The 25,706-nt window shown below is 50.0% G+C and overlaps 3 protein-coding genes across 6 annotated transcripts; 2 read left to right on the plus strand and 1 right to left on the minus strand.

Moving 5' to 3' along the window:
* Nucleotides 1–558: 558 nt before the first annotated feature.
* On the plus strand, nt 559–10,022 carry Vamp5 (vesicle associated membrane protein 5). The gene is made up of 3 exons (XM_005364736.3): nt 559–615; nt 8,874–9,011; nt 9,588–10,022. Exons 1-3 carry the CDS (start codon nt 613–615, stop codon nt 9,756–9,758), a joined length of 312 nt encoding a protein of 103 aa, XP_005364793.1. The 5' UTR covers nt 559–612; the 3' UTR covers nt 9,759–10,022.
* A 6,095-nt stretch (nt 10,023–16,117) lies between these two features.
* Nucleotides 16,118–18,921, plus strand: Rnf181 (ring finger protein 181). Its single transcript, XM_005364737.3, has 6 exons — nt 16,118–16,284; nt 16,937–17,064; nt 17,231–17,340; nt 17,489–17,563; nt 17,809–18,450; nt 18,614–18,921. The coding sequence occupies exons 1-5, from the start codon at nt 16,160–16,162 to the stop codon at nt 17,866–17,868; spliced, it is 498 nt and encodes a 165-aa protein (XP_005364794.1). The 5' UTR covers nt 16,118–16,159; the 3' UTR covers nt 17,869–18,450; nt 18,614–18,921.
* Tmem150a (transmembrane protein 150A) lies at nt 18,879–23,412 on the minus strand. Of its 4 annotated transcripts, none has more exons than XM_005364739.2 (8): nt 23,079–23,412; nt 22,328–22,509; nt 21,860–21,907; nt 21,513–21,599; nt 20,601–20,668; nt 20,188–20,315; nt 19,852–20,029; nt 18,879–19,627 (listed from the first exon to the last, which is right to left on the minus strand). In XM_005364739.2, the coding sequence occupies exons 2-8, from the start codon at nt 22,390–22,392 to the stop codon at nt 19,386–19,388; spliced, it is 816 nt and encodes a 271-aa protein (XP_005364796.1). In that variant the 5' UTR covers nt 22,393–22,509; nt 23,079–23,412; the 3' UTR covers nt 18,879–19,385. The 4 variants fall into 4 exon arrangements, with proteins under 4 accessions (XP_005364796.1, XP_013208320.1, XP_026643804.1 ...); XM_013352866.2 differs by lacking the exon at nt 23,079–23,412 and adding an exon at nt 22,594–23,068; XM_026788003.1 differs by lacking the exon at nt 23,079–23,412 and having other exon boundaries at nt 18,879–19,621; nt 22,328–23,068.
* Nucleotides 23,413–25,706: the final 2,294 nt, after the last annotated feature.

Here is a 25,706-nt window from a genome sequence, read left to right on the forward strand (position 1 = left end):
CCCGTGTCTGGCCATCAGAGGACAATTTGCAGGAGTTGGTTCTCTCCACTATGTGTTCCAAAGATGGAACTCTGATTAGGTTTGGCTTCAAGTACCTTTATCCAATGAGCCATCTTGCCAGATCTGTTTATCATTTTTAAGTATACAACTCGGTGACATGTAATGCTGCCTGCTCCATCTGAAAACAATCAGAACTTTGGAGTGGTTGATGAGTTTTTAATTTCGGGTGAGATAAGCTCACCAAGGTGACAAACACCCATTCTGGAGTGTCCATGACATCTCAAGCACTTAGCACTCACAGATGCTTGTTGCATGACAGAATGACGCCTCCCTGGCTAACTTCTTTTGCAGTCGCAGATCCAAAAAACATACCCTTTTCACTAGGCTGGACGGAAGTCGGACGCTGGTGACCCGGTAGGAGGCGCCCCACGGGCCCTATTGTCGCTTTCGGTTTGCCCGGGTCAGGCACCTCTCTGAGAAGTCGCCCCCCCCCCTTGGCCCGTGGGCCCGCCCCGCCCCGCGGCTTCCTCCTGGATCGCTGGCACTGAGGCCGCACCGGGCAGAGGAGCCCGAGCCGGCAAGCAGGCTGTGGCGGCGGCGGCTGCAGAGGCGATGGTGAGACGGGCAGGGGCAGAGCGCGATTGTGCAGGGGCGTGAGGTGGGAGCCCGAACCCCAGGGGTGTGGGTCACACTGGTCGCATGAGCCAGACCCAAACTTTGCAGGCAGCAGGTATAAGAGACTCAGAGTGCGCCCCGTCGGGGCGGAGTGAGCGGAACTGCAGCTTCCCACGCTCCTGCCCCAATACCGGGCAAGACACTTAACCTCCACAAGCTTTCTTTTCCGTGCCATAAAGTAGGGGCAGCAGCAATACCTACCTACCTTAGTAGGTCCTTGAGAGGTTAAAGGAGATGTTTATGGTTGGTGTTGCCAGACACTCAGAACCCTCTGCTAAGAAGTAGTAGGTAATGTGATGACCTCTACAGGTCTTCCTGGGGCTCAGAGTGCCAGTGCTGGCCCAAGGGCTGGAAACCTGAGTAGATGCTTGGGCGAGGTCCGCTGTAGGCCGGCTGCTGAAGGATAAACACTTTCCCCAGGGAAAGAAAAAATAAGTTGTTTGCTAGAAAAGTTCCTTGAAATTATCAGTGTGACACAGGCTGACTCTTTCCTAACCTCTACCTAGTGACATAATCCTGAGTTAAGTCACCCATACTCCTGTTGCAGACCTGCCATTTCCAAGGTGCCAGGATGCCCCTCCCCTTGGGACTTCTGGGAGGATGGGCCAGACTGGAAGCAAGTTCAGTCCTCTAAGGCTAGATGGATGTGGCCTGGCTAGTGGTGGCAATGCCTGGATGGCTTCGTCTCTAGGGAACGGGAGGCAGGAAAAGGAAGTGGGGCAGGAAAGTAGTCCTAAGCTTTGAGGCCACACCAGGAAACTGAGGGAGTCTCTGAGAATGGGCTTGAGCTGAGAGCCCACTTCCTAGAGTGCAGGGTAAGAGATGGGAGGAGGTAGGGGGTGGGCTTCCAGAGCGCCCTCAGCTCCTGGGGAGCTGAAACGAAGGTTAGCTATCTGGCTCTACGGGAGAACCTTGGGATGCTCACAGGTGCATTCCGTGTAAAGGGGGTTCAGTGCCAGGAAGAGGGCTCATTATTCCTCCAGCCTGTCTCCAGCTCCATCAGCTAACTCTTCCTCCCTTCTTGTCCCCCTTTCTGGCTCCACCTCTTTCCCTTTGCCACCCACCCCTCTGACTACCTAATTGCCCCACCCCTTTCCTTTCCTTCCCTTTTCTTCTCCGTGACTCACGGGGTCAAAAAGGATATAGCAGTTCTTTTGTGCCACTAGCACAGAACAAAGCGATGATTGGGAAGATGGAAAGCGAGCAATCATTTTTTTGCAGTGTACAAGTGTGGTGTGCATGCTTGTTCACATGTGTGGGCAGGTTCGCGTTTAGGTGCAGATGGAAGTCAGAGGTTGATGTCAGCTCTCTCAGTCAACAGCTCTCTGCTCTGATTACGGAGGCCCGGTCTAGGGCTGAACCCGGAGCTCTCCAGCTTGTCTAGGGTAGCTTTTCCTCGCCCTGAGCACTAGGAATACACATGGACCGCTTGACTTTTATGTGGGTGCCCTGGAGTCAAACTCAGCTTTTCATACGAGTGCAGGAAGAGCCTTATGCGTGGAGCCATCTCTCCAGAACCATAAATAAGTTTTTAAAAAGACTTGATCGTATGTGTATAAATGTTTTTCCCACATGTGTGAATGTGCACTGTGTACACAGGTGCATGTGGAGTCCAGAGGAGGGTGTTGGTTCACCTCATAGTGGAATGGTAGATGACTGTGAACTACCAACTGGGTGCTGGGAACTGAACCCAGGTCCTCTGGAAAAGCAGCAAGTGCTCTTAACCACTGAGTCAGCTCTCCAGCCTCACTATAAATAATTTTAAAAATTACTTAGCTTGCTTGTTTGTTTTTTGGGGGACAAAGTCTCATATAGGTCAGGTTGTCTCTCACTATAAAGCTGAACCACCACGCCTGACTAGAATTAACTTTTTTTTTTTTTTTGAGGCAGTCTTGCTATTTAACCCTTAACCTACCTATGCAGACAAAGCTGGCCTTGAAACTGCAGCAGTGCTCCTGCCTCTGCCTCCCAAGTACTGGGATTACAATTATCTGGTACCATGCCCAGCTATTGAATAATTCTTTTAGTTAGTTTGTTTGTTTTTATTTTTGTTTTTTCTTGAGACAAGATCCCACTATGTAGATTGGACTGGCCTCGAACTCTGCCTATTGAGTTCTGGGATTAAATAGGTCCACAACAATGCTCAGTCAAAAATAATTCTTGAAGTCATTCATTTGACAGAACAGGCCTCTCGTTTGAACCCAGCATCAAGTGGCTGGTAGTCTTTAGCGCCCTCTCTCTGTAACTAGTTTAGCTTAGGGTCTAGACTTGTGGCCCCTGGAGTCTGGCCGTTCTACCTTCAGATCGGTTACCTACTGACTCCGGACAACTCTGGACTGTAAAACAGGGACGATAACACTGTCCAGTGAGTTATTGTGAAGACTGAGCCAGATCCCCCGTGCACAGCTGGTCAGTGCTGCTCAGGTTATGTACCCACTGAAAAGTGTCTGTTGCTAGTGTTCAAGACTTAAGGCCTGTAGCCCCAACACTCAGGGGCAGAGGCAGGAGGACCCCCAAGTCTCAGGTGAGCCTGTGCTGTCTATTGAGAACCTCTTTCATTTTTTTTTTAAATTAGAATTTCTGAAAGGGCTGCAGTGTGTGACGTCCTAGGTTCAATCCCCAGGGCCACACAAATAAACAAGATCTCAATAGCCTGTGGGACCTGAGCAAAAGAAAGCCGAGGCTGGGTCAGAGCAGCAGTTCTCGAGGATCCACGGAAGGTTCCCCACTTAGACAAGATGATAGTGTGCAACAGGGAAGACCTTGGCCGGTTATGCATCTCGTAAGGAAGGAAAGAAAAGGAAAAGGTGACTCTCTTGAGGAACGTATACCCACACCTAAGATGTCCTTACTAAGGTCCCCAACTTTTTCATGGTGGGGGGATGGTGTTGGCTGGAGTGGTGGCTCAGCGCTGCTCTTCCAGGGACCTGGGTTAGATTCCCAGCACCCAGATGGTGGCTCACAACCACCCCTTTCCAGATGCCAAATTCCAAAGAACCTGACTTCCTCAGGCAGGCACGTGGTGCACATACAAACATGCAAGCAAAATACTCATAGATAATAAAATCCATCTCAAAAAACAAAACAAAACACTGGCTGCTCTTTCAGGGGACCCAGGTTTGATTCCCAGCACCCACATGACAACTAACAGCTGTCTGTAACTCCAGTTCCAGGAGGTCACACACCCTTTTTATGGCTTCCTCGGGCACTACATGCACTTGGTGCACAGACATACATGCATACAAAACATCCATACACACAGAAATAAAAAAATGAATAAACAAATCTTGGGGGAAAAAAAGAGTGGGCAAAAGGAGGCAAGTGTGCATGATGGTATACATGTAGTGAGTTCAAGGCCATCCTGGAAAGAAAAAGAAAATGGGCTGGAGAGATGCCTTATTGGTTAAGAGCAATGGCTGCTTCTACAGAGGACCTGAGCCCAGTCCCCAGTCTCCATTTTAGGTGGTTCATATGGCCAATGCCTGAAGAGACCAGATAGGTTGTTAGATGCCCTGGAACTGGAGTTGCAGGTGCTTGTACCCATCTCATGGGTGCTTGCAGTCAGAGCAAGGTCCTCAGGAAGACCAGCCACTGCTTCTAATCGCCGAGCCTTCTCTCCGGCCCCCATAAATATTTTTTAAAAATAAATCTTAGGGCTGAAGGGATGGCTCATCGGTTAAGAGCACTGATTGTTCTTGCAGATGACTTGGATTTGACTCCCGGAACCCACACGGCAGCCGACAGCCACCCAAAATTCCAGTTCCATGGAAGTCTGAAATCCTTTTCTGTCTTTCTTGGCAACCAGGCACATACATGGTACCCACACATACCTGCAGGAAAAACATCCATTCACATAAAATAAATAAATCAAAAAAAAATCTTATGTTTAAAAAAGAAGTCTGTCATAAAAAGGAAAGGTGATGAAAAATTGGTTTCCATTAATACTAATTAGTTATTTATTTGCGTTTAGTGTGGGTCAGGTATTGCTTAGGCTTTTGTTTATAATATATCCCACAGGAGGCTGGAGAGATGGCTCAGTGGTTAAGAGCATTGCCTGCTCTTCCAAAAGTCCTGAGTTCAATTCCCAGCAACCACATGGTGGCTGTAACGAGGTCTGGTGACCTCTTCTACAGACAGAATATTGTATACATAATAAATAAATAAATATTTAAAAAATATATCCCACAGTCTGAGCTGGGGTGATGAGCTCTGTGAGGTAAGTGCAGTTAGCACCACTTTACAAAAGAGGAAGTAGTTGGTCAGAAAGGTCACATCCTCAGGTTAGTTAATCAGCTGGTAATTGCCAGAGCCAGGTAAAATTTGAGGCGAGGGAGGCAGCACACCTTATTCTTGAGATCGGGTCCTCCCGTCTTCCAGGCCCCCAGCAATGAGGTTATAAGTGCTCACCAATACACACAGTTTTTACATGGGTATGAGCTAGCAGGCTCTGGGAATTTTCCTCTACCATGTCACATGCTCTGCCCCCCCTCCTTGTGCTAGGGTTATGTTCACGCTTGGTCACACCCTACTTCTTGTTTTTAAGAGGCAGAGGCAGGGAGATATCTGTGAGTTCAAGCAGCCTAGCTGGTCTATATATTGAATTCCATGCTAACCAGAGGTATGTAAAATGAAACAAAAGTGGGCAGGGCGGGAGGACGTGCTCAATGAGAGATCAAAGGTCTGAAGCTCTCCACAAGCACGTGTATGTGTGTGTGTGTGTGTGTGTGTGTGTGTGTGTGTGTGTGTTCCTGTTCTAGCACTCTCTACCACATCCCTTTGAGACTAAGGCTTTTACCAAACCTGGAGTCAGAATGGCAGCCCATAAACAATAATCCTCTCCCTTTGCTCGCTAGGTAGCTGGGGGTATTAGGATGTGCAACCATAACTGGCTTTTTACATGGGTGCTTGGGATCTGAACTCAGGAGCAAGCACTTTTACCCACTGAGCCATCTGCCCAGCCTACACACCCCAGCCTCTGCCTTGAGAAGGTCTCGTGTTGTCTGAGAATTTCCAATTCTCTTGCCTGTCTCTGAAGCATTGGGATTGCAGGTGTGTGTCATGCCTAATGTTTTTGTTTTGTTTTTGAGACAGATCGTACTACATAGCCTAGACTGGCCTGGGACTGGAGATTCCCCAGTTATGCATGCCACCACCCCTGACTTGGTTGGGTTTTATCACTTCCTCCACACTGATTTCCACCCCTTGACTTCTGCTGCTTTCCCTAGCCCTGCCCAGCCTCTCCACCCTCTGCCAGGTCCCTTCACTAGTGGGCTGTGTCCCTGTCTCTGCCAGAATGACCCAGCTCCATTCCAGTACCTGCCCTTTTGATTACAATTCTGACCCTTGTAATCTCCTTACTCCATGGGTGACTAGGACACTTTTTATGTCTCGTGTGGAACTTTACCCTTCTATGATGGCACCACGTATTTCTCTTTCTCAGCTAGGGAGAGCTCTTCCTGAAAACAGGTACAGTTCATCCAGAAAATATCTGTCATGTGTCTGCCAGCTGCCAGGCCTTTGGCTGAGTGACAAGTGGCACAGGGTAGCTTGGCCCTTGCCCTCTGTTTGCTCAGCTCTTCCCTGACACTTTTCCTAGCAATTTCTCTTTCATACTGTGAGCAGAGACCTGTGTATATAGTTAGGGTCCTTTTATCTTTGGTTGAGGAGACCAAAGTGGGCTGGGATTTGGTGGCTGTGTTCCCTGGAACATACGTATCCTTTTGGGTCTGGGGCCCATCTTGGCTCCCCATAGGCATAGGCCTGGCTTTGCTGGAGAGGAGAAAGGCTCTGGACTGTAGTTGGAGCACAGCCAGCTCTCCATAGAAAGTGAGTCTGTTTACCCTTTGTATGGGAATAAGAACAACAGCTGTAGAATCCGGAACACAAGAACAGAGCTGGGGATGTAGTTCAGCAGGTGGAGTGCTTGCCTGAGCGTGAATGAAGCCCTGGGTTTTCATCTCCAGCAGCACATACGCTGGGCATGGTAGAGCACACTTGTACTAGTACTGCGAAATGAGACTAAAAGGGGCAGAAATACCAGGTCATTTTTGGCTGTATAGTGTGTTGGAGGCCAACCTGGGCTAAACAAGACCTTGTCAAAAGAAAAAAGAAAAGGAAAGGAAAAAGTTAAAAGGTAAAGAAAGAGGAAGATGCTGGGGCTATGGCTCCGTAGTTAGCAGCACCTGTCACTGGTGCATCAGCATTGGTAGGGCTTTCCGGTTACCAGACTCTTCCAGGTTCAGTGAGAGACCCAGTCTCAAGGGAGTAAGATAGACAGTGACAGAGCAGGACACTGGCATCATCCTCTGGCCTCTGGGTGCATTGCAAGTAGGTGCTCCAGCAAAACCACTAACAATACACTCATATGCTACCCAGAGTGGGGGACAGACAGACAGACAGGGGCTGTGAAATGGCTCAGCAGGCAAAGCGCTTTCCACACAAGCCTGCTGACCAGAGTTCAATCCCCAGAATCCATGGGAAAGTGGACAAGTTGTCCTCTGACCTCCACATCTGTGTCCCCTTACAATCATAAAAACGAAAATACCCACAGCATCCCACCAAATGGTGATTCTCGTTTTCAAGTTCTGTCCATTCCCAAATCTGTGCTTTGGAGTTCTGGGATGTGGGGAGGTTCAAACAATGGAGCCTTGTCCAACAATGCAGTAGTCACGGCGGGGATGACAAGTGACTCAGGAATGGGAGGACGCATGAGTCCCCTGTTTTCTTCACTGCTGCCTTGGGTTCCAGCCTCTGAGCACCTTCTGCCTCCTTAGTTTGCCTGCACCACTCTAAAAACAAGCTGTTTTTCTGGCTCTTGGGTAAATATTGATCTGTTGGGGTTTCTGGTGCCTGTCCCTCGAAACTCCTGCTGAGCTAGATAAGCAAATCAGGAGAACCTCTCTTGAGACTAAGGGTTCCTTTTGGATAGGCGATCAAGCAGCTGGCCCCTTTACTGGGTCCTTGGCGTGATCAGCATTGTGCTGGCCTCCCAGGCTTCAGGATGCCAGCGGATGGACTAGGATGCTGCCCCCTGCTCTCCCTCTGGGAGCATGTGACCTAACTGTGGAGAGAGGACTCGTGCTGGGAATGCGCTGGGGCTGTGTGCAGGGGGGCAGCTGTGGTGGTCCTCTGTGAGGATTCTTGCCTGTGGAGGAGGGAAGCCTCTGTGACTACCAGGTCTCTCCCAACACGTATTCTCCGGTTTTAAGTGGAATTCTGTCAAATGCCAACATGTCTGCTGCTGTGAACAATGGGAGATATGGGCTGGCAGGAAGGGGTGGGGGTTGATGCTCTGTGAAAAGGAGATAGATTAGGGATGGGCTGGGAAGGACTAGGCTAAGGGGAGGGAGTTTCCCGTGGTTTGCTAATCCTCTGGTATTTGTCTGCTCCTGGTCTCCCCCATTCTCTTACCCTCTCCCCCTCTCTCCCTTTTTTCTTTTCATACGCCCCCCCCCCCAATTGAAACGTGTGCCCGTCTCGTCTTCAAAACAAACTGGGTTTCTTGGTTAGGTGAAGCAGTGCCAAAGATTGTCACTTGGATTCCATTGAAAACTACAGATCCCAGTGAAGTCCTGGGTGACTAGAAGGCTGGAGGCCAAAGGCCAGAGGGTCTCAGATTCCCAGGAGGAGAGGAAATAGAAGGTGGTCACTGAAGTGGAGAGTAGGTTAGCTCAGAGGCAGAACTGGCCTGACTGGTCAGCTGTCTAAAGAGGCAGAGATGAGCTGCTCAGTTGGGGAGGGGTTCTAGGCAGGGATGCTGATATGGCCTGGTCTCCAATGACCTTTCTGTCCTGCGGAGTGGATTTTTTTTCTTGCCTGGCTTCCTGCTCTTTGCCACTTCTTGGGGTCAGTGGGGAGTCATAGGACAGATGAACACTGGGTAGATGCCATCTTGGAGCAGGTGAACAAAGCATCTGCTTTGTGGGAAGGTGGAGACCCGGGAAGTTCCCAGTTTGAGCTAACATAGAAGAAGCCAAGATACTGAAATCCAGAGAGGATGGACAAGGAGCCCGGAGGTCAACTGCTCAGAAGGCAGCCCTTTAACCTGAATAGCTCATGCATTTACACACAAAGGATGCTATTACTCATCTGCCATACCCAGACATTGTAGGGGAGCGGGGAGTTCAGGTCCTTTGTGCCAGGAGGAAGGCTCCTGGATGGGGAACTCTTGCATCCTTGACCTTGGGCTTGGTGCTCAGGCAGGGAAAGAATTGGAGCGATGCCAGCAGCAGGCGGACGAAGTGACGGAAATCATGCTCGACAATTACCAAAAGGTCCTGGAGCGGGATGGCAAGCTGGCAGAGCTGGAGCAGCGCTCGCACAAGCTCCTGGACATGGTGTGTGGCCCCGGGGAATGGGGAAGGGACAGAGCTCTTAGGCTGTGGTGGGGAGGCTAGAGGTGGGGTCTGGGACTTCTGGTTTCCTACTAGAGGATTTTACAAAGATACACTTGGGTTGGGGCTATAGCTCAGCTGATAGGGTGCTTAGCTAGCATGTGCAGCCCTGGGCTCACTCCCCAGCATGGCGTGAAACACAGCAGTGTACGCCTGTGATGCCAGCACTCAAGGGATCCAGAGGACCTGAAGCTCATTCTCAGTCACACAGTAAGTCCAAGCCAGAGCTACAGGAGACCCTGTCTTACAAACAAATATAAACAAATAAACCTAAAAAGTCTTTGGAGCTGTGTGCATTCCTAGCGGTCATGGGCTAGGTGGGTGTGAGCTAGCAGGGTCGAGAGTCAGGTGTTACAGCAGTGTTTGAGGTCAGGAGCCAGGTCAGAAGGGTTCCAGAGTACAGTGAGTGGAGGGGCAGCAAACAGGACAGGGAGATGCTGGCATGCAGATGGAGAGCTGCCTTTCAGGTCCTGTGGGACCGTTAACTCTCTTTCTCTTGGTGTCTCTGGGTATCCACAGAGTTTGGCCTTCAGCAAGACAACCAATACTCTAGCCCAAAAGAAGCGCTGGGAGAACATCCGGTGCCGGGTCTACTTGGGGCTGGCAGTGGCTGGTGGCCTTCTCATCATCCTGATTGTGCTGCTGGTCACCTTTCTTCCGGTGAGCGATGGGGAAAATAGTCAACCATAGGACTTGGATACAGGAACTGCCGTAAGAACTGGAACTGACCCAGCCAGGCCTGGAGGAAAGGCTGAAGGACTGCACAGGCCTGTCCTGGTCTCCAGGGAATCCTGGTGTTTGCGTCTGTCTGGGCCTCCTGACTGAGTGCTGAAGGGCATCCTGGATGTATGCACCTCTACATCCCCCATTATGTCATGGACTGGCCCTTGAGGGCAGCCTGCTGCACTGGCCCTACTAAGTTTCACCGCTGGAGCTGAGTAAAAGCTGCTGTTTGGTTAAAAGGGTGCTCTCTCTCTCTCTTTCTCTCTCTCTCTAACACACACCCACAGACACAGAAATATAACTGACACACATACACCACAAACACAGATGTGTACATACATACTCCAGACACAGAAATACCTCATACACACACACACACACACACACACACACACACACACACACACACCCCACGGGCCCAGAAACATACTACATACTGTATACACACATATATACACTAAATTAATGTAATTTTATTTATTTTTTTTAATTTTTTTATATTTTATTTATTTATTATTTATACAATATTCTGTCTGTGTGTATGCCTGAAGGCCAGAAGAGGGCATCAGATCTCATTTCAGATGGTTATAAGCCACCATGTGGTTGCTGGGAATTGAACTCAGGACCTTGGAAGAGCAGGCAATGCTCTTAACCACTGAGCCATCTCTCTAGCCCTTAATGTCATTTTTTTTTTTTTTTTTTGGTTTTTCGAGACAGGGTTTTCCTGTGGCTTTGGAGCCTGTCCTGGAACTAGCTCTGTAGACTAGGCTGGTCTCGAACTCACAGAGATCCGCCTGCCTCTGCCTCCCGAGTGCTGGGATTAAAGGCGTGTGCCACCATCGCCCGGCCCCTTAATGTAATTTTAAAAATAAAAAAAAAGATTTTCCTTTAGGATACCCCCTTCCTTTCCTCTCCTCCTTGCCCTTGCCCTTCACAGACAGGCCTTTATGTAATATGGGGGCACGGACACAGCAGCCCACAAAACAGACCTTTTTTTAAAATTATTTATTTATTATGTGTATAGTATTCTCAGTATTCTGTCTGCATGTATACCTTCAGGCCAGAAGAGGGCACCAGATCTCATTACAGATGGTTGTGAGCCACCATGTGGTTTCTGGGAATTGAACTCAGGACCCTTGGAAGAGCAGACAGTGCTCTTAACCGCTGAGCCATCTCTCCAGCCCCCAAAACAGACCTTTTTGTGGAAAATGAAAATCTATCATTTCTGACATCTTGAGGGTTGTCAGAGGACCAACAGGACTCCAGATGGAAGAACGGAGAAGAAGGGGCTTGCTGGGAATCCAGCTCAGTTCTTAGAGTGCTTGCCTAGTATGAACAAAGTCCTGGCTTTGATGGTGGCTCACACATCTATAGTCTCAGCACTCAGGACATAAAGGCAGGAAGATTACAATGTCAAGATCATCCTTGGCTACAGTTAGATAATGTCAGTCTGGACTATGTGAGACCCTGCCTCAAAAGCAAAAAGGTGGCTGCAGAGATGGCTCAGTGGTTAAGAAGGCATACTGCCCTTGCAGAAAACCCGCATTTGCAAGTTCAGTTCCCATCTCTCAAGTCAGGCACTTCATAACTACCTGTATGTCCAGCTTCAGGGAGAGCATCCCTCTGTGGGCACCTGCACTTAAGTGTACACACACACACACACACACACACACACACACACACACACACACAATTTAAGCAAACAGAAAACATGCTGAGATATAATCCCATAAAGTGTTTCCCTTGAAAATACAGGGACCTGAGTTACATCTCCAGAACCCCTTTTAAAAAGCCAGGTGTATAGTCCAATATGATAGCATTAACCTTTTTTTTTTGTTTTGTTTTGTTTTGTTTTGTTTTGTTTTTCAAGACAGGGTTTCTCTGTGGCTTTGGAGCCTGTCCTGGAACTAGCTCTTGTAGACCAGGCTGGTCTCGAACTCACAGAGATCCGCCTGCCTCTGCCTCCTGAGTGCTGGGATTAAAGGCGTGCGCCACCACCACCGGCGATAGCATTAACCTTGATCTAAGCACTGGGGGTGTGGGGACAGGTAGATCTCTGTGAGATTGATAGCCTGATCTACACAGTGAGACTTTCTCTCAACACATTAACAAACAAACAATAAACAATATGGTGGCCTTGTACATCCAGAACTGGAAAGGTAGGGACAGATAAACCCCTGGGGAATCACTAACCTCCAGCCTAGCCTAATTGGTGAGCGCCAAGCCAATAAGAGATGCTGTTTCAAAACTGATCTGGTGAGTAAAGACTGTGGAGTTGGGGGCTGGAGAGATGGCTCAGCAGTTAAGAGCACTGACTGTTCTCCCAGAGGACTTGGGGTTCAATTCCCAGCACTCACATGGCGGCTCACAACTGTCCTGTAACTCCAATATCCTCACACAGATATACATGCAGGCAAAACACCAATATACATAAAAATAAATAAATAATTTTTTAAAAAAAAAGACTGTGGCATTATAGCTGGTCTGGTATGTTTGTGCACACCTTGCCCAGCTCTTGGAAGGCAGAGGTAGGCAGATCTCTGTGAGTTTCAGGCCAGCCTGGTCTACAGGGTGAGTTCCAGGATAGCCAGGGCTACACAGAGAAACCCTGTCTTGAAAAAACAAAACACGATAATAACAATGCTCATCTCCTCTTTATCGCTGCTAGTTTCTCAGCTCCAGCTAACCAGCATGGATTGTCCTAGCAGAGCTAAGATTCACCTCAGTGGTGCCAGTCTCTTGTTAATCACCACTGGGTCTTTAGCCCCAGCTGACCAGAGACACAGATTTGTTTTTGCTTGTTTGTTTATTTGTATTTTTTTTATTTTGAGATAGGGTTTCTCTGGTTATCCCTGGCTGTCCTGGAACTTGCTTTGTAGACCTGCCTGGACTTGAACTCACAGAGATCTGCCTGCTTCTGCCTCCAGAGTACTAGGATTAAAGATGTGTGCCACTACCACCCGGCTAAGCCACAGATTCTCAATTCAAATATATCTCACAAACAGCCCTGGCAGAGTCTTTAAGGGACTCTTGGTGTGGGAGGTCCTTCTGTCTATGTGTTGCTTTTCTTGGTTAATAAATAAAGAAACTGCCTTGGCCTGTTGATAGGGCAGAACTTAGGTAGGCAGGGAGATGGAACTGAATGCTGGGAGAAAGAAGGGCGGAGTCAGAGACGCTGTGGATCCACTGCCAGAGATAGACATGCTAGAACTTCGCTGGTAGGCCATGACCTCATGGTGATACTCATATTAATGGAGATGGGTTAAATTAATATGTGAGAGTTAGCCAATAAGAAGTTAGAGCTAATGGGCCAAGCAGTGATTTAATTAATATAGTTTCTGTGTGGTTATTTTGGTTCTGGGCAGCTGGGACTAACAAGCGATTCCCTGCAACAGACTCTCAAACTTGCCTCTGAAATGTCTTTAAGCCAGGCCGTCATCAGCTGCATGGCTGTCAGCATTATTTTCCAAGTTCCCACAAGTTCATTAAGTTCTAAGACTTTAACAACTTTTCCAGCCCAATGTTCCAACTTCCTTGATGGAGGTAGGTCTTGTATCTTATCTGTTGCTTTCATTGCTTAACTAATAAAGAAAACTACTTGGCCTGATAGAAAATTAGGTAGGTGGATCAAACAGAACAGAATGCTGGGAGAAAGAAGCCGAGTCAGGCAGTCGCCATGATTCTCCAACCCCAGACGGATGTAGGCTAGAATCCTTCTTGGTAAGCCAGCTCGTGGTGCTACAAAAAATATTAGAAATGGGTTAGATCAATATGTAAGAGCTAGCCAATAAGAGGCAGGAACTAATGGGCCAAGCAGTGTTTAAAAGAATACAGGTTCTGTGTAATTATTTCGGGTAAAGCTAGCCGGGTGGCGGGAAGTGGCCCGCCACTTCTATTTCAACACTTCCTTACCAGTCTTCCCACATAATATGTTCAGATCTGTCATAGAAATACCCAAGTCCTAGTGCCAACTTCTGTTTTGTTTGCTTCTATTTATTTATTTGGTTTTTTTCTCTGTAGACCAGGCTGGCCTCAAACTCACAAGAGATCCCCTGCCTCTTGGTGCTGTGATCTTCCTGAGTGCTGGGATTAAAGGCATGTGTCACCACTGTCTGGCAGTGTTTCCTTTCTATTGTGATAAAACACTATGACCAAAAGCAACTTGTTGAGAAAAGGGTTTATTTCAACTTATAATTGTAGTCCATTATGAAGGGAAGTAAGCACAGAAAATCAGTTTATTTCAACTTATAATTGTAGTCCATTATGAAGGGAAGTAAGCACAGAAAATCAGGGCAGGAACGGAGGCAAGAACTGGACGGAGGCCATGGAGGAACCCGGCTGCCTGCTTTCTCAGTCTGCTTCCCTATACAGTGCTGGGGTGTCACTGCCTGTAGTGTGCTGGGCCCTTCCATATCCATCACTAATCAAGAAGAGGACTGTCTACAGGCTCGTGGGATGGAGGATTGTTTTCAGTGGAGGTTCCTTCTTCCCAGATGACCCTAGCTTATGTCAAGTAAGGGTCATACTGGCTTATTAGTCTTTGTTAGAGGCAATGTCTCCCTAAAAGCCCAAGATGGCCTCTTAAATTCTCAGATTACAGGTATATACCACCATGCCTGCTCTAAGAATTTGTTTCCTTCCCTGGGTTTCTTATCATCTTCCTCTGCTGAGAAAGATGGAGGAGATCCCTTTGTACTGTTAAGTAGGTCAGCAACACTTACTTTGGGTAAGCCACTTCTGGGGCTCAGATTTCATTTATATAAAAGCCCACAGAGGTAATGAGGGTGCAGCTCCATGGTAGGGCAGGTGCTTGCAGGCTCTGCAGTTAAGCCCTCATGAGAAAAAAAGAAAAGCAGAAGGTACCTCACTACAGTATCAGACAATTACAGCGATCAGATATAGGTTTTTGCTCTGTGTCTCTCCTTTTATCCTGTTTTTTAAATTTTTAGTTTATTTTTATTTTTTGTGCATTGTTGCTTTTGCCTGTGAGAAGGTGTCAAATCTTAGAGTTGCAGACAATTGTTAGCTGCCATGTGGGTACTGGGAATTGAACCCAGGTTTTCTGGAAGAGCAGTTAGTGCTCTTTATGGCTGAGCCATCTCTTCAGTGACTCCCCCCCACCCCAACCTTCCAGCTTATCCTGTTTAAGACAGGCTCTTACTATGTAACCATGTAACCATCCTCGGGCTGTCACTTTTTTGTTCTGGTTTGGTTTGGTTTAGTTTTTCGAGACAGGGTTTTACTGTGGCTGTACTGGAACTCTCTTTGTAGACCAGGCTGGTCTCGAAGGTTTTTTTTTGGGGGGGGGGATTTATTTTTATAACTGTGTATGTGTTTCTGCCAGTTGAATGTAGGTATGGGGGAGAAGGGAGACAGAGGGGTTATCTGGAACTGGAGTTGCAGGAGATTGTAAACTGACTATTTGAGTTCCTAACCATACATGGTTTTGTCTTTCTTCCTCTTTCCTTATTTATGTTTTTTACTTTTTTTTTATTTTATTTTTTTTATTTTTCGAGACAGGGTTTCTCCGTAGTTTTTTTGGTTCCTCTCCTGGAACTAGTTCTTGTAGACTAGGCTGGCCTCGAACTCACAGAGATTCGCCTGCCTCTGCCTCCCGAGTGCTGGGATTAAAGGCGTGCGCCACCACCGCCCGGCTATGTTTTTTACTTTTATTGACTGAGACAGGGTCACACTTTGTAGCTATGTTTGGCCTCACACTCACAGAAATCCCCCTGCCTCTGCCTTCTGAGTTCTGGGGTTAAATGTACTTTTTTTTTTTTTTTTTTAAATGTGTGTGTGGGGGTGTTTTGCTGCCCTTCTGTCTGTCCGTCCTTGCGTGCCGGATGCCCGCCGAGTGTAGGAACCCTGGAAATTGTCTTACAGATGGTTGAGCGCCGCCTGTGGGTGCTGGGACTAGAACCTGGGGCAGCCGAGCTTCCTCTCCAGCCCTTCCACCCTTTATTTTTATACCCAGAGAATCACAAATGCGTGGGAATTATCCTCTCGAGGAGTAGGCGGGGCAACACGGGAAACTCAACCAACCAGACTCAAGACGACTTCCGGCTTGCGCTTCCACTTGTGGAACACGGTGAGGGCCCTCGGGGCGTGACGCCGGGAAACTCCCCGGAATTCCCTCGTTCTCCAACTCTATTGGCTTTAACCTTTGGTCACCTGATTCTTCTGACCAATGAGAAGCTACTGAACCTGTACTTCCGCGCCTCTGTGCGGCCAGCGAGCCACTAAGCCCACCCCACGAGTACTCTGATTGGCTACCCTCTCAAAGCCCGCTCGCTTATTGGCCGGGGCGGGATCCGGCTATCCAGCGGCAACCTAGAGCTGTGTCAGACAAGCCTAGCAACCCGGCAGCCATGGCGTCTTATTTTGATGAGCACGACTGCGAGCCGTTGAACCCTGATCGCGAGGCCCGCAACAATATGTTGCTGGAGCTCGCGAGGAGAGTGCGCGGGGCTTGGAGCTGGGCCCCGGGCAGCAGGTTTCTGGGCTGGGGCTTGGCGGAGAGGGCGGGTAACCTGGGAGATGGGTCTGGACAACGCGAGTAGACGGGAGTCATTAATTTGGGCCGTTAATGAGCAGGACTCGCCAGGGGATCGTGGGAAGGACTGAGCTGGAAAGGGTGGGAGTCTCAGAGGGAGACACCGGAGAAGATTGTCACGGGGGAGCGGACACGACCTGTGTCTGTGCGCGTAAATTGGATAGATTCTAGCAGTAAGCTGGCACAGAAGTCCACTGCCGCCCCGGAATCAACTTGGCGTTACCCCGTCATTACTGAACGACTTCCTTGAGACCGCTACTTCGTGTAAAATGGGAATGAGCAGCGAGCTAGAGTTGTCTGGTCACTATGTCGTGCTGGTGTTTTTCTTGTGTTTTGTTTTGAGACAGTCTCACTGTGTATCCCTAACTGGCCTGGAACTTAATACCTAGAAAAGGCTAGCCTCGAACTCACAGCCTCCCAAGTGTTGTGGGAGGCTTCGTCCCGCCCCTACCCCGCCTTTTTTTTTTTCTTGAGCTGCTATTGTGTACTGGTCATTATTAGCTAGGACACGTGTTTTTGTCTGTGTCTAGGGAGTTAAGGGGACCAAAAATGTGTGGTTTCTTTAGTTGTGACATTACCCCCTCTTCCTCAGATCACTCTTTAATAGGATGGACTTTGAGGACTTGGGACTGGTAGACTGGGAACACCACCTGCCGCCACCAGCTGCCAAGGCCGTGGTAGAGAGCCTCCCCAGAACGGTCATCGGTAGCGCCAAGGCTGGTGAGGATACAAGGTCTTCTTTTCTGTTTAGGGCAGATAAGCCAGACCTGCCATCTCCCCCAAGCCACCGCAATCTGGCCTGTTAGTTTTCTAAGCCAAGTCTGGGTCTGAGTGGGAGGTAGGGTGGGGCCTTAACAGTTCTCCTGATCAGCACATCCTCTTCAAGAGCTCAAGTGCCCTGTGTGCCTTTTGGAATTTGAGGAGGAGGAGACTGTCATTGAGATGCCCTGCCATCACCTCTTCCATTCCAACTGCATTCTGCCCTGGCTAAGTAAGGTATTTCATCCAGCCCTTACCCTGCCCTGATAACCAATTCTAAAACTTCAGTTTTGGTTATGGACTGAGATGGGAATTAAGGAAGGGTAGGAGCAGGGGTGGAAATCAGGAGCAGGAAAATGCTGGAATACTGTCCTGATTTTTCTAGACAAATTCCTGCCCCCTGTGCCGCCATGAGCTGCCCACTGATGATGATAGTTACGAAGAGCACAAGAAAGACAAGGTAGGGGCTGGTGATTTTGTGGAGGGATACAGTGGGCTTGGTCACCCGTCCCTCCACCTCAGCAGGCTTGGACAGGTCTCTTGACCACTTCATGTTGGCTGTCTTCCAAGTCAATTTAGTAAGGGGCAAAGGCCTTAGCATTGCTGATGCTAGGAACCTGAAAACAGGCTCCATGACAGCTGCTCTGTGGCCCTATCCATCAGGATTCAAGCCTGGCCCTGCCTAGCCTGTTGTCTTTCTTCCAGGCTCGGCGGCAGCAGCAGCAGCACCGCCTGGAGAACCTCCATGGAGCCATGTACACGTGAGGCACCATCAGGGCTGTGAGCTCGGCCTCTGTGACATCTATGCCCTTTTGCACTTTGAGTCTTCATTAAAGGTTTCTTTACCCACTCTGCAGGTGCACTGCTCACGCGCCCGAGCAGGGGCTCTGCATCCTCAACCCTGCCGCTAATGAGAAAGATGGCAAAGGTCTCAAATGGTAGAAGGTGCCAGGCTGCATTTCCCTTTCTGCTGGCTCTAGACTCTGGGTGGTGGGGCCCTGGTAACAGCCAGGGCTTGGGTCTGAGTGTTCTTGGTTAGAAGTCAGACTGTGTCAGGGCCTGGCACTTTGTAGCTTTTTGAAACTGATAAACTAACTTGCACCACCCCCTTCCGGAAGAATCGAGTTAACCTTGGAACCTTTAGTTAACATTGGAATCCTGGGGGTGTTCTTTAGTTCCACAGAGAAAACTTTTAACATTGTAAAAGTTGCTCTCTGTATCCTGTCCCTGTAGTCCCCCGGGTATCAGGAAATCAAAGTTCAAGCCAGCCTGGGCAGGGGAAAGAAGTTAGACTACAAACAAAGCCAAGCCAGGTCTTTAGCTTGTTTAGACTCAAAGGGGGCCAAGGTTTTTTTTTTTTTTTTTGGTTTTTCGAGACAGGGTTTCTCTATGGCTTTGGAGCCTGTCCTGGCACTAGCTCTGTAGACCAAGCCGGGTCTCGAACTCACAGAGATCCGCCTGCCTCTGCCTCCCGAGTGCTGGGATTAAAGGCGTGCGCCAGGGGGCCAAGGTTTTGAGAGTGGGTTTCTTTGTGGCCCTGGCTGGCTGAGCCTGGTCTACACAGAACTTAGGAGATCCTCTACCTCCTAGCTCCCCTTTACTAGGATTACTGGTATGTACCACCATGCCCAGTCCCTTCTGATGTATTTAGATGGCACCTGTCACTCTTAGTTACTGGCAACCCTCAAGAATCTTTCCAGGATGAAAGGGTTTCTTCTCATCCCTACCTACTGGATCAGACCCTCCCTGATTCTCCAGAACAGACTGCAAACATGCAAATTAGAATTCTTTTAATAGATATAAAAAAGTACTAAAATACTCATGTGGTTCTGCTGTGTTATTTGCCCTAAAGGAAGTGAGGGACAGAGTGAAGAACCCAAATGCAGCTGGGTGGGCCTTCCCTTATGCTAAGGCATGCTCCTCCCATCATCCAGACTTATGGGCCCCCGCTGCCCCAGCCCCCAATTCCTGCAACAGGAAACCCCAGTGGTCTGGCTCTGGCACTGGGAGTAGAAGGCACCTGAAGGGCTGGCAGGGCAAGTGAGGACAGGTGACCTTTAACTCAAAATACTGCTCTGGTATGGGGTAACAGGACATGGAGCAGAGCAGCTGGTGAGACCACGCTCCTCTATGGCACAGGTGGATGTTGGATGGCCACTTCTCCAAGAGTGAGGAAGCCTAGATCCCAACAATACTCTAAAAAATTGTTTTTGGTACAAAAGAAATGCAAAGAAGGTAGAGGGTGTGGGTACTGTGGAGGCTGGGCCAGCCACCCTCCAGACTCAGATCATGGCAATACTCTCAGGAGCACAGTTGAGGTGGGTAGAGGTGCTGCTGCTCCCAGAGGACTTACAGGCCCTGCCAGGGGTGGGCTGCAGGGCAGCCACCAGTGTGCCTGAGGAGACTGTCCCAAACTCATAGCTAAAGGTGCCATAGAAAATGAGGATATCGAGGACAAACACCCATTCACACAGGGCAGCCCCATGCTGCAGCTGAGAACTCTCGTGGAAGAAGAAGACTCCACCTGGAGTAGGTAGGGTTAAGGAAAGGTTCAGTGGGATGTGTGGACTTGGCAGCACTGTTCAGCCATCCCGTATATTTAAGTATGCTGAGGTAAAGGCTCAGACCTCATAAGGAGACTAGGGCAACGGTCACTGGGCTCAAGATCCCACCCCTACCCCCGACTTGGGTGGGAGAAGGGTTGAGCTAAGGGGATGAAGTCCTGGCTACCCTGTCCCAGAAGGATACTAAGGACCAGGGTGATGAAGGCGATGACAGCTAGCACACTTCGCAAGTGGGCCATAGCCAGGTCCAGGGTGGTGGTAGCCCCATGGTAGAAGAGAACACATTGCAGGCACACAAAGAGCAGCCCAGCAAGGAGGGCCACACCGGCTCCGATGTAGTGTAGAGACTTGGCATGGTCCACCTGGCTCAGACAGGGGCTAATCCATGAAGTAGCCCCACCTCTCTTTCCCCATCCATCGCTTCTCTTTCCCTCCTCACCCCCTCCCTTCCTGGATCAGCCTCCAGGCGCTGCCCATGCAGGCAGCTAGACCCTATTAAGGGGAGGTGGGGAGGAGGCACCTGAAAGTTGCCGACCACCACAAGGCCCGCAGCATTGGTGCAGCCTGTGATGAGTGCTGTGGTGTTAATCCAGGAGTGCCGGTTCTGCTCCAGGAGCTGCCCATAGCGAAGGAGGCAGATCAGGGCCACTAGGGGAAGACAGTAATGCTGTGGCCAGTTCCCTGCCCTCCTCCAACCTTCCCAGCCTGCTCTCCAGCCTCTTGCTGAGAGCTACAAGGTTGTGGACAAGAAGGTAGGACTTTTTGTGTCCTTTCCGCCAGTGCCAGGCTTTTATCCAGGGCAGCTAAGATTAGTTAGCATCTGGCCTTCAGTGAACAGGAGAGAAGTTGCCCCCTCACCAGCTCTTGGTGATCAAAGTAAACATTTCTGGGTTTTTTTGGAGATGAGGGTAGGGATGTTATAGTATCACTCACCCATAAAAGCACCCACGTTGCCAATGAGGCTGAAGAGGCAGCTCTCTGGGGGATATGTTCCAGACTTGCTGAGGGGAGGGGTGAGGACAGTGAGGCAGGAGTACCCATGCCCTCTTCACCCCTCCCACACCCCTTGAGGGGGCTTTATCTGTACTTGGTCCTTCAGCAGGTGAGCCTCTGATTTAAATAGAGCTCAAGTGTAGGAGAGATAAAGAGGTGTCCCAGGTGCCTGGCAGATCTGAGACTCCTTGCTGAGGCCTGCAGCTGGGCTAAATCTCCTTGAGCTTGTTTTGGGCACTCAGAAGTGCTGACCTTAAATCCAGGTACTTTCATTGGCTAACTGTATGCCCTGAATGAGTATCTCCAAGCCTCTGTTTACACATCAAAAGTGAAAAGAGATCCTAACCTGAAGATGGATGGAAAGGCACTACTGGCATATAAAACTCAGCAGGATGCCCAGTCCTAGAAATAGCAAGTAGTGCATTTATTCCTTTGAAACAGGGTCTTACATTGCTCAGGCTAGCCAAAAACTAGCTGGGATGACCTTGAATTTCTGACCCTCTTGCCTTACTCTCCAGAGTGCTGGGATTGTGGGCCTGGGCTACCACATCTAGTTTTATGTGGTGCTGGGTTTTGTGAATGCCAGGAAGGCATTCTGCCAATTGAGCTACATACTCATGCCCAGGCTCCCTTGTCTCTGTTCTTCCCTGAGACAGGGTCTCACACAGCACTGGCAGGTCTGGAATTCATCTTCCTACTTCCCAAGTGCTGGGAGTATAGCCCTTTGCCACTAGCCTTGGTAATATTACTTGGCTAAGTGTGTTTCATCTTGAGATCCAGAGACAGTCCTTTGCTTGAGGGGGTTTCTGAGGTGCAGAGGGACCTAGAGTCTGTCCAGGTTCCAGGACCTACCTGATGAGAGGAACGTCGTCAAGGGTGCAGCAGGTCTTGGGGCCCCCTTGTTCAGTGGGGTCAGGGGAGCAGGACTCGTTGTAGGACCTGGCAGGTGGACACAGGGTAGACTAGGAGGGGATCTCAAAACCCTGGAAATCTTTCCGACCTCCCCAGGGCCTGCTTGGAGCATAAGTAAAGAGGATGAAGGGATGATGGGAAGTGGGTGGGCAGGCAGGATGTCATGCCTGGAGACCAATGTCAGGGAACAGCAGTGAGGTCTATGGTCTCCATGTGGCTTGTGGGCTCAAAGAGGGACAGAGATGAAGGGAACTTGAGAGTGAGGCCATCTGCAGAATGTTCCATACCAGTTTTCCACTGGGCACACGTGGCGGTTCATCACGGCCATGGCATACCTGTGGAAGCAGAACTTCCTGTCACCTGTCCCCATGGTTCTTCAGGCCCAGCCACCCCCTACTGGCTCTTTGACTTTTGGCCTCATTCAGCCTCACTGTCCCTGCTGTCATTTGGTGGGGTGAGGAGGTAGGTACTGATGCTATAGCAGACCCTGCAGAATTGCCTCCAACCAAAGACCCTCTGGAGGTGTCCTGCCTAGAAGTATATGTCGAAGCTGTCTTGCTGGACTGCAGTGGTGCCAGCTTGTCTCACGAGGCTGTGTGCCCAGGAATCAGGCCAAGCTTTGGAGACAGAGTGACCCTGGGTACCCACCATTCTGGAGCCTACAAACAGGTCAACAGATTTTTTTATGTGCAATCAAAAAGGTCCTGTTAGAGCCCCCCCCCCCCCCCCGCTCGACCCACACTCCTCTTACTTACACTGTCCATATGCCCGTGATGGAGAATGCTGACAGGCTGACAGGAAGGAGGATCCAGGCGGTCATGAGGGAGTGGAGCCAGGGTGGTGGTGGTTTGGGGGTAAGGACAACAGGTAGGTGGGGAAGAGGGGGCAGGCCCAGCTACCTTGAGATATTTCAGCCACAATCATCAGCTGCCCTGGCCTGGTGGGGGAGAGAGATCAAGGTCCAGGGTCTGGTGACTGGCCAGGGCGGGGGGAGGGAGGGGAAGGGTGGGCAACACTTCACCCAGAGCTCTCCCTGGGCTTTCGAGCGTCCAGATTTTGGGCTGAGCCCCAGCCGGAACGTGGCACCCTCTGGCTATCCATCTGGGGCCTCCGCGAGATTAACTCAAATGCCACCGGCGCGCTGAGACCCTCGGGCAAGGCTGTAACATCTGGAAAGAGAGCCACGCTCCCCGACCTGAGGGACACCGGCTCGGTGGAGGCTGGAGCTAGGACAATCATGGGGATCATGCCAAGGAAAGCCTGGAAGGGTTCGCCCGGCCGAGAAAGCGGCTGCGAGGCGTTGGCGTGCGGGCAAACCACCTGACCACCGCGCCCGGGCAAAGGGGCGGGTTCTCGAGGGAAACCCGACCGGGTCTCGCTCGGGTAGGCACAGGGACCCCAGCTTGGGTAGGAGTCTGCAGTCAGCGACAACTCCCCTCCCTCCAGAGCCCGGCTCCCCAAGGCGAACCCTTAGTGGCCGAGAGAGAAAAGAAGTCCAGTACGCACCTCCCCGGAGCGCCCCGCCGCCGCCGCCGCCGCTGCTCCCTGCTCGGCCCCCTCGTGGTTGCGTCTCCAGCTGCGGCCCTCGAAGCAGCCCTGAAAGGTTTAAAGGGCCGAGCGGCCCCGCCCCTGGCGGCCCCAGGCCCGCCGCGCCGCCCGCCGGGACGTGGAGTCCGCGTAGCCCCGGCCCCGGTGCCGGCGCCCCGCCCGAGACTACAACTCCCGAGCCCCCGCGGCAATGTCACGGGGGAAACGTGGGCGGTACCCTAAGTCCAGGGGACCTGGGCGCCGGGGGCGATGGCCCGGACACCTCTGACACCGAGATCTAGAGGGCAGTTGTGTTTGTCATTCCTGCGGTGGGAGTGCGGGCTGGCCGACCCTGCAGCTCCGCCCGTGACTGTAGCCTGTGGCTGTCATCGTACACGTGGCTGAAAGAAGCCTTCCTCCACTGCCTCGGCCGACTGTCAAGGCTTTCCCCTACCTCAATGTGGCGCCCCAAGCCTGCCACAATCTTGACAGGCATGAGGCAGGTGGATGAGAAGGCAAGTACCAAACCTGGTCCTGGCTTAGGAAACCCAAAGCACGTTGGATTTGGTTTTGCCCACCCCAACCGCTTCCCTCCGACCCGCCCCATTAGCAAACTTTGGAAGAAGGCTGCTTTTATTTTTATTCTGGGGGCATACAAGAACACAGAGTACTGGCCAGAAGTCACTGTGTTCAAGATGTTTCCCGACTAACGACTCAACACTTAAATAAGGTTTAGGGTACTAAAGGATATCCATTTTAAATACATACAGGTGCCTGTGTAGGGCCAGTAAAGATGAACACACCCAGGTGCTCTTTGCTAGAGGGAAAGGTGAGGGACTAAATGGAATCTGGGAAGAGATAATAGGGAATAAATTACCCATTAGTCTCCCTTCAATTGACGAGCTGAGAGTGTACCCGGAACATTCTCTCCATGAAGGAAAGGGCAGGCTATGTCCTGTGGTGTGATAGGTGTGCCTGGCTCTGCCTATGAGGCAGCCGAGCAGTGGGGTCCCCGTGAGACCACTCTTAGGAGAGTCATTATCCCAAGGGAGCACAGTCTCAGGCTGGTAGAGGGGGGAGATAGACTGGTGAAACCAAGGTTAGCTTCACAAAGTCCCTTGTGCTGAAGCAAATAGAGCAGAACAAGCTGTGGATTGGGGCTTCAAGAGGAGAAACCTTGCGGGGAGCCAAATGGAGGACAGAAATGGTATAGGAAACCACTGAATGGCCATTTCCCCCTTACCACCAGGACTTATTAGGGAAAGCAAGATCGAGAAACATGACTGTGCAATCATTACTGGACAAGACGAGCTTGGCTGAATGGACAGGGGTGGTGGAGGTGGGTATAAAATCCAGCCCAGCTTCTGACTGTAGGGACAAAAGTTCAGCTCTCAGTAACACAGAAGTAGTATCTTCCTGTCCTACTGCATTCCGACCTAGCCAGGTACCTTCTTTCTTATATGTTCAAACAGGACTATGACCTATCGCTGAAAGCTGCTCCCCCCACATAGTGTCCTATTATGTAATCCAGACTGGTCTCAGACTAATGATCCTTCTGGCTTTGGCCTCGAGTGCTAGGATTACAGGCCTGTAGCACCACACCTGGTTAGCTTTTTTTTCCTTCCCCTCAAGATAGGGACTGTGTAGTTCTGCTGCTGGAACTCCTTGTATCTGGCTGGTGACCTTTTATTTTTAAAATTATATGTGATTTTTATTCCTTTCTATGTATGGTGTTTTGCTGCAAATCTGTGCACCACATCCTTGTAATGGATCCTCTGGGACTAGAGTTACGGCTGTGTGCTGGGAAATGAGCCTTTGTCCTCGGGAAGATTATCAAGTGCTTTTAACCGTTGAGCCATTTCTCTAGCCCCCAAATTATAATCTTTCAACTCCAGAGATTTGCCTATCTCCGACTCTTCGCCCAGGGATTAAAGGTATGCTCCACCAAGCTCAATTTAGCCTTTAACTTTTGACTATCACCCTGCCTCTGTCCTAGTACTGCTGCGACAGGACTCCATGGCTTTGACATTTATTTAGCTCTGCGATTCCTAAAGCTCACCGCATCCTACTGAGCTGGGTTTGTCTCTCTATCCCATCTCCACAAGCACTGCTGACTATTCTGACATGGTGTTGAGGTCACCTGCACTCTGGAGCTTTGCCACTGGAGGCACTTTGAGGTTTACCAGGTCAACCCGAACAATCCCTAAAACTCTTAAGACACAGGTCCTGATGAGGACCCGCTTGTTTATGGACATCTGGAGGAAGCTGCCTAAGAGGACAACAGTAGGACCAGATGGCTTTAAAAGTTTCAACTTTGATGCTATGTGAGTCTAGCTGTTATACTCTGACCAGAGCAGCTCTTAAAATAGTGAGCCCAGCAAGAGATGAGATTTTCAGTGCTGATTCGGTAGTGGAACGACTTTAGGGCAGGCATTTAACCTCCTGCCCCAAGTACACAAGTGATTTCACAACTCTTGGCAAAAACAGTGCTGTAAAAATAGTTTATTCGGTTAAAAAAGTACTTTCCACGATTTTGAAACAATTTTCATAATTCATTTTATTTATACAAAAACACCGGAAATGAGAATGTATGGCTTTTTCTGTTTA

Source organism: Microtus ochrogaster (assembly GCF_000317375.1).
Source record: "Microtus ochrogaster isolate Prairie Vole_2 chromosome 14 unlocalized genomic scaffold, MicOch1.0 chr14_random_3, whole genome shotgun sequence".
Taxonomy (NCBI): Eukaryota; Metazoa; Chordata; class Mammalia; order Rodentia; family Cricetidae; genus Microtus; species Microtus ochrogaster.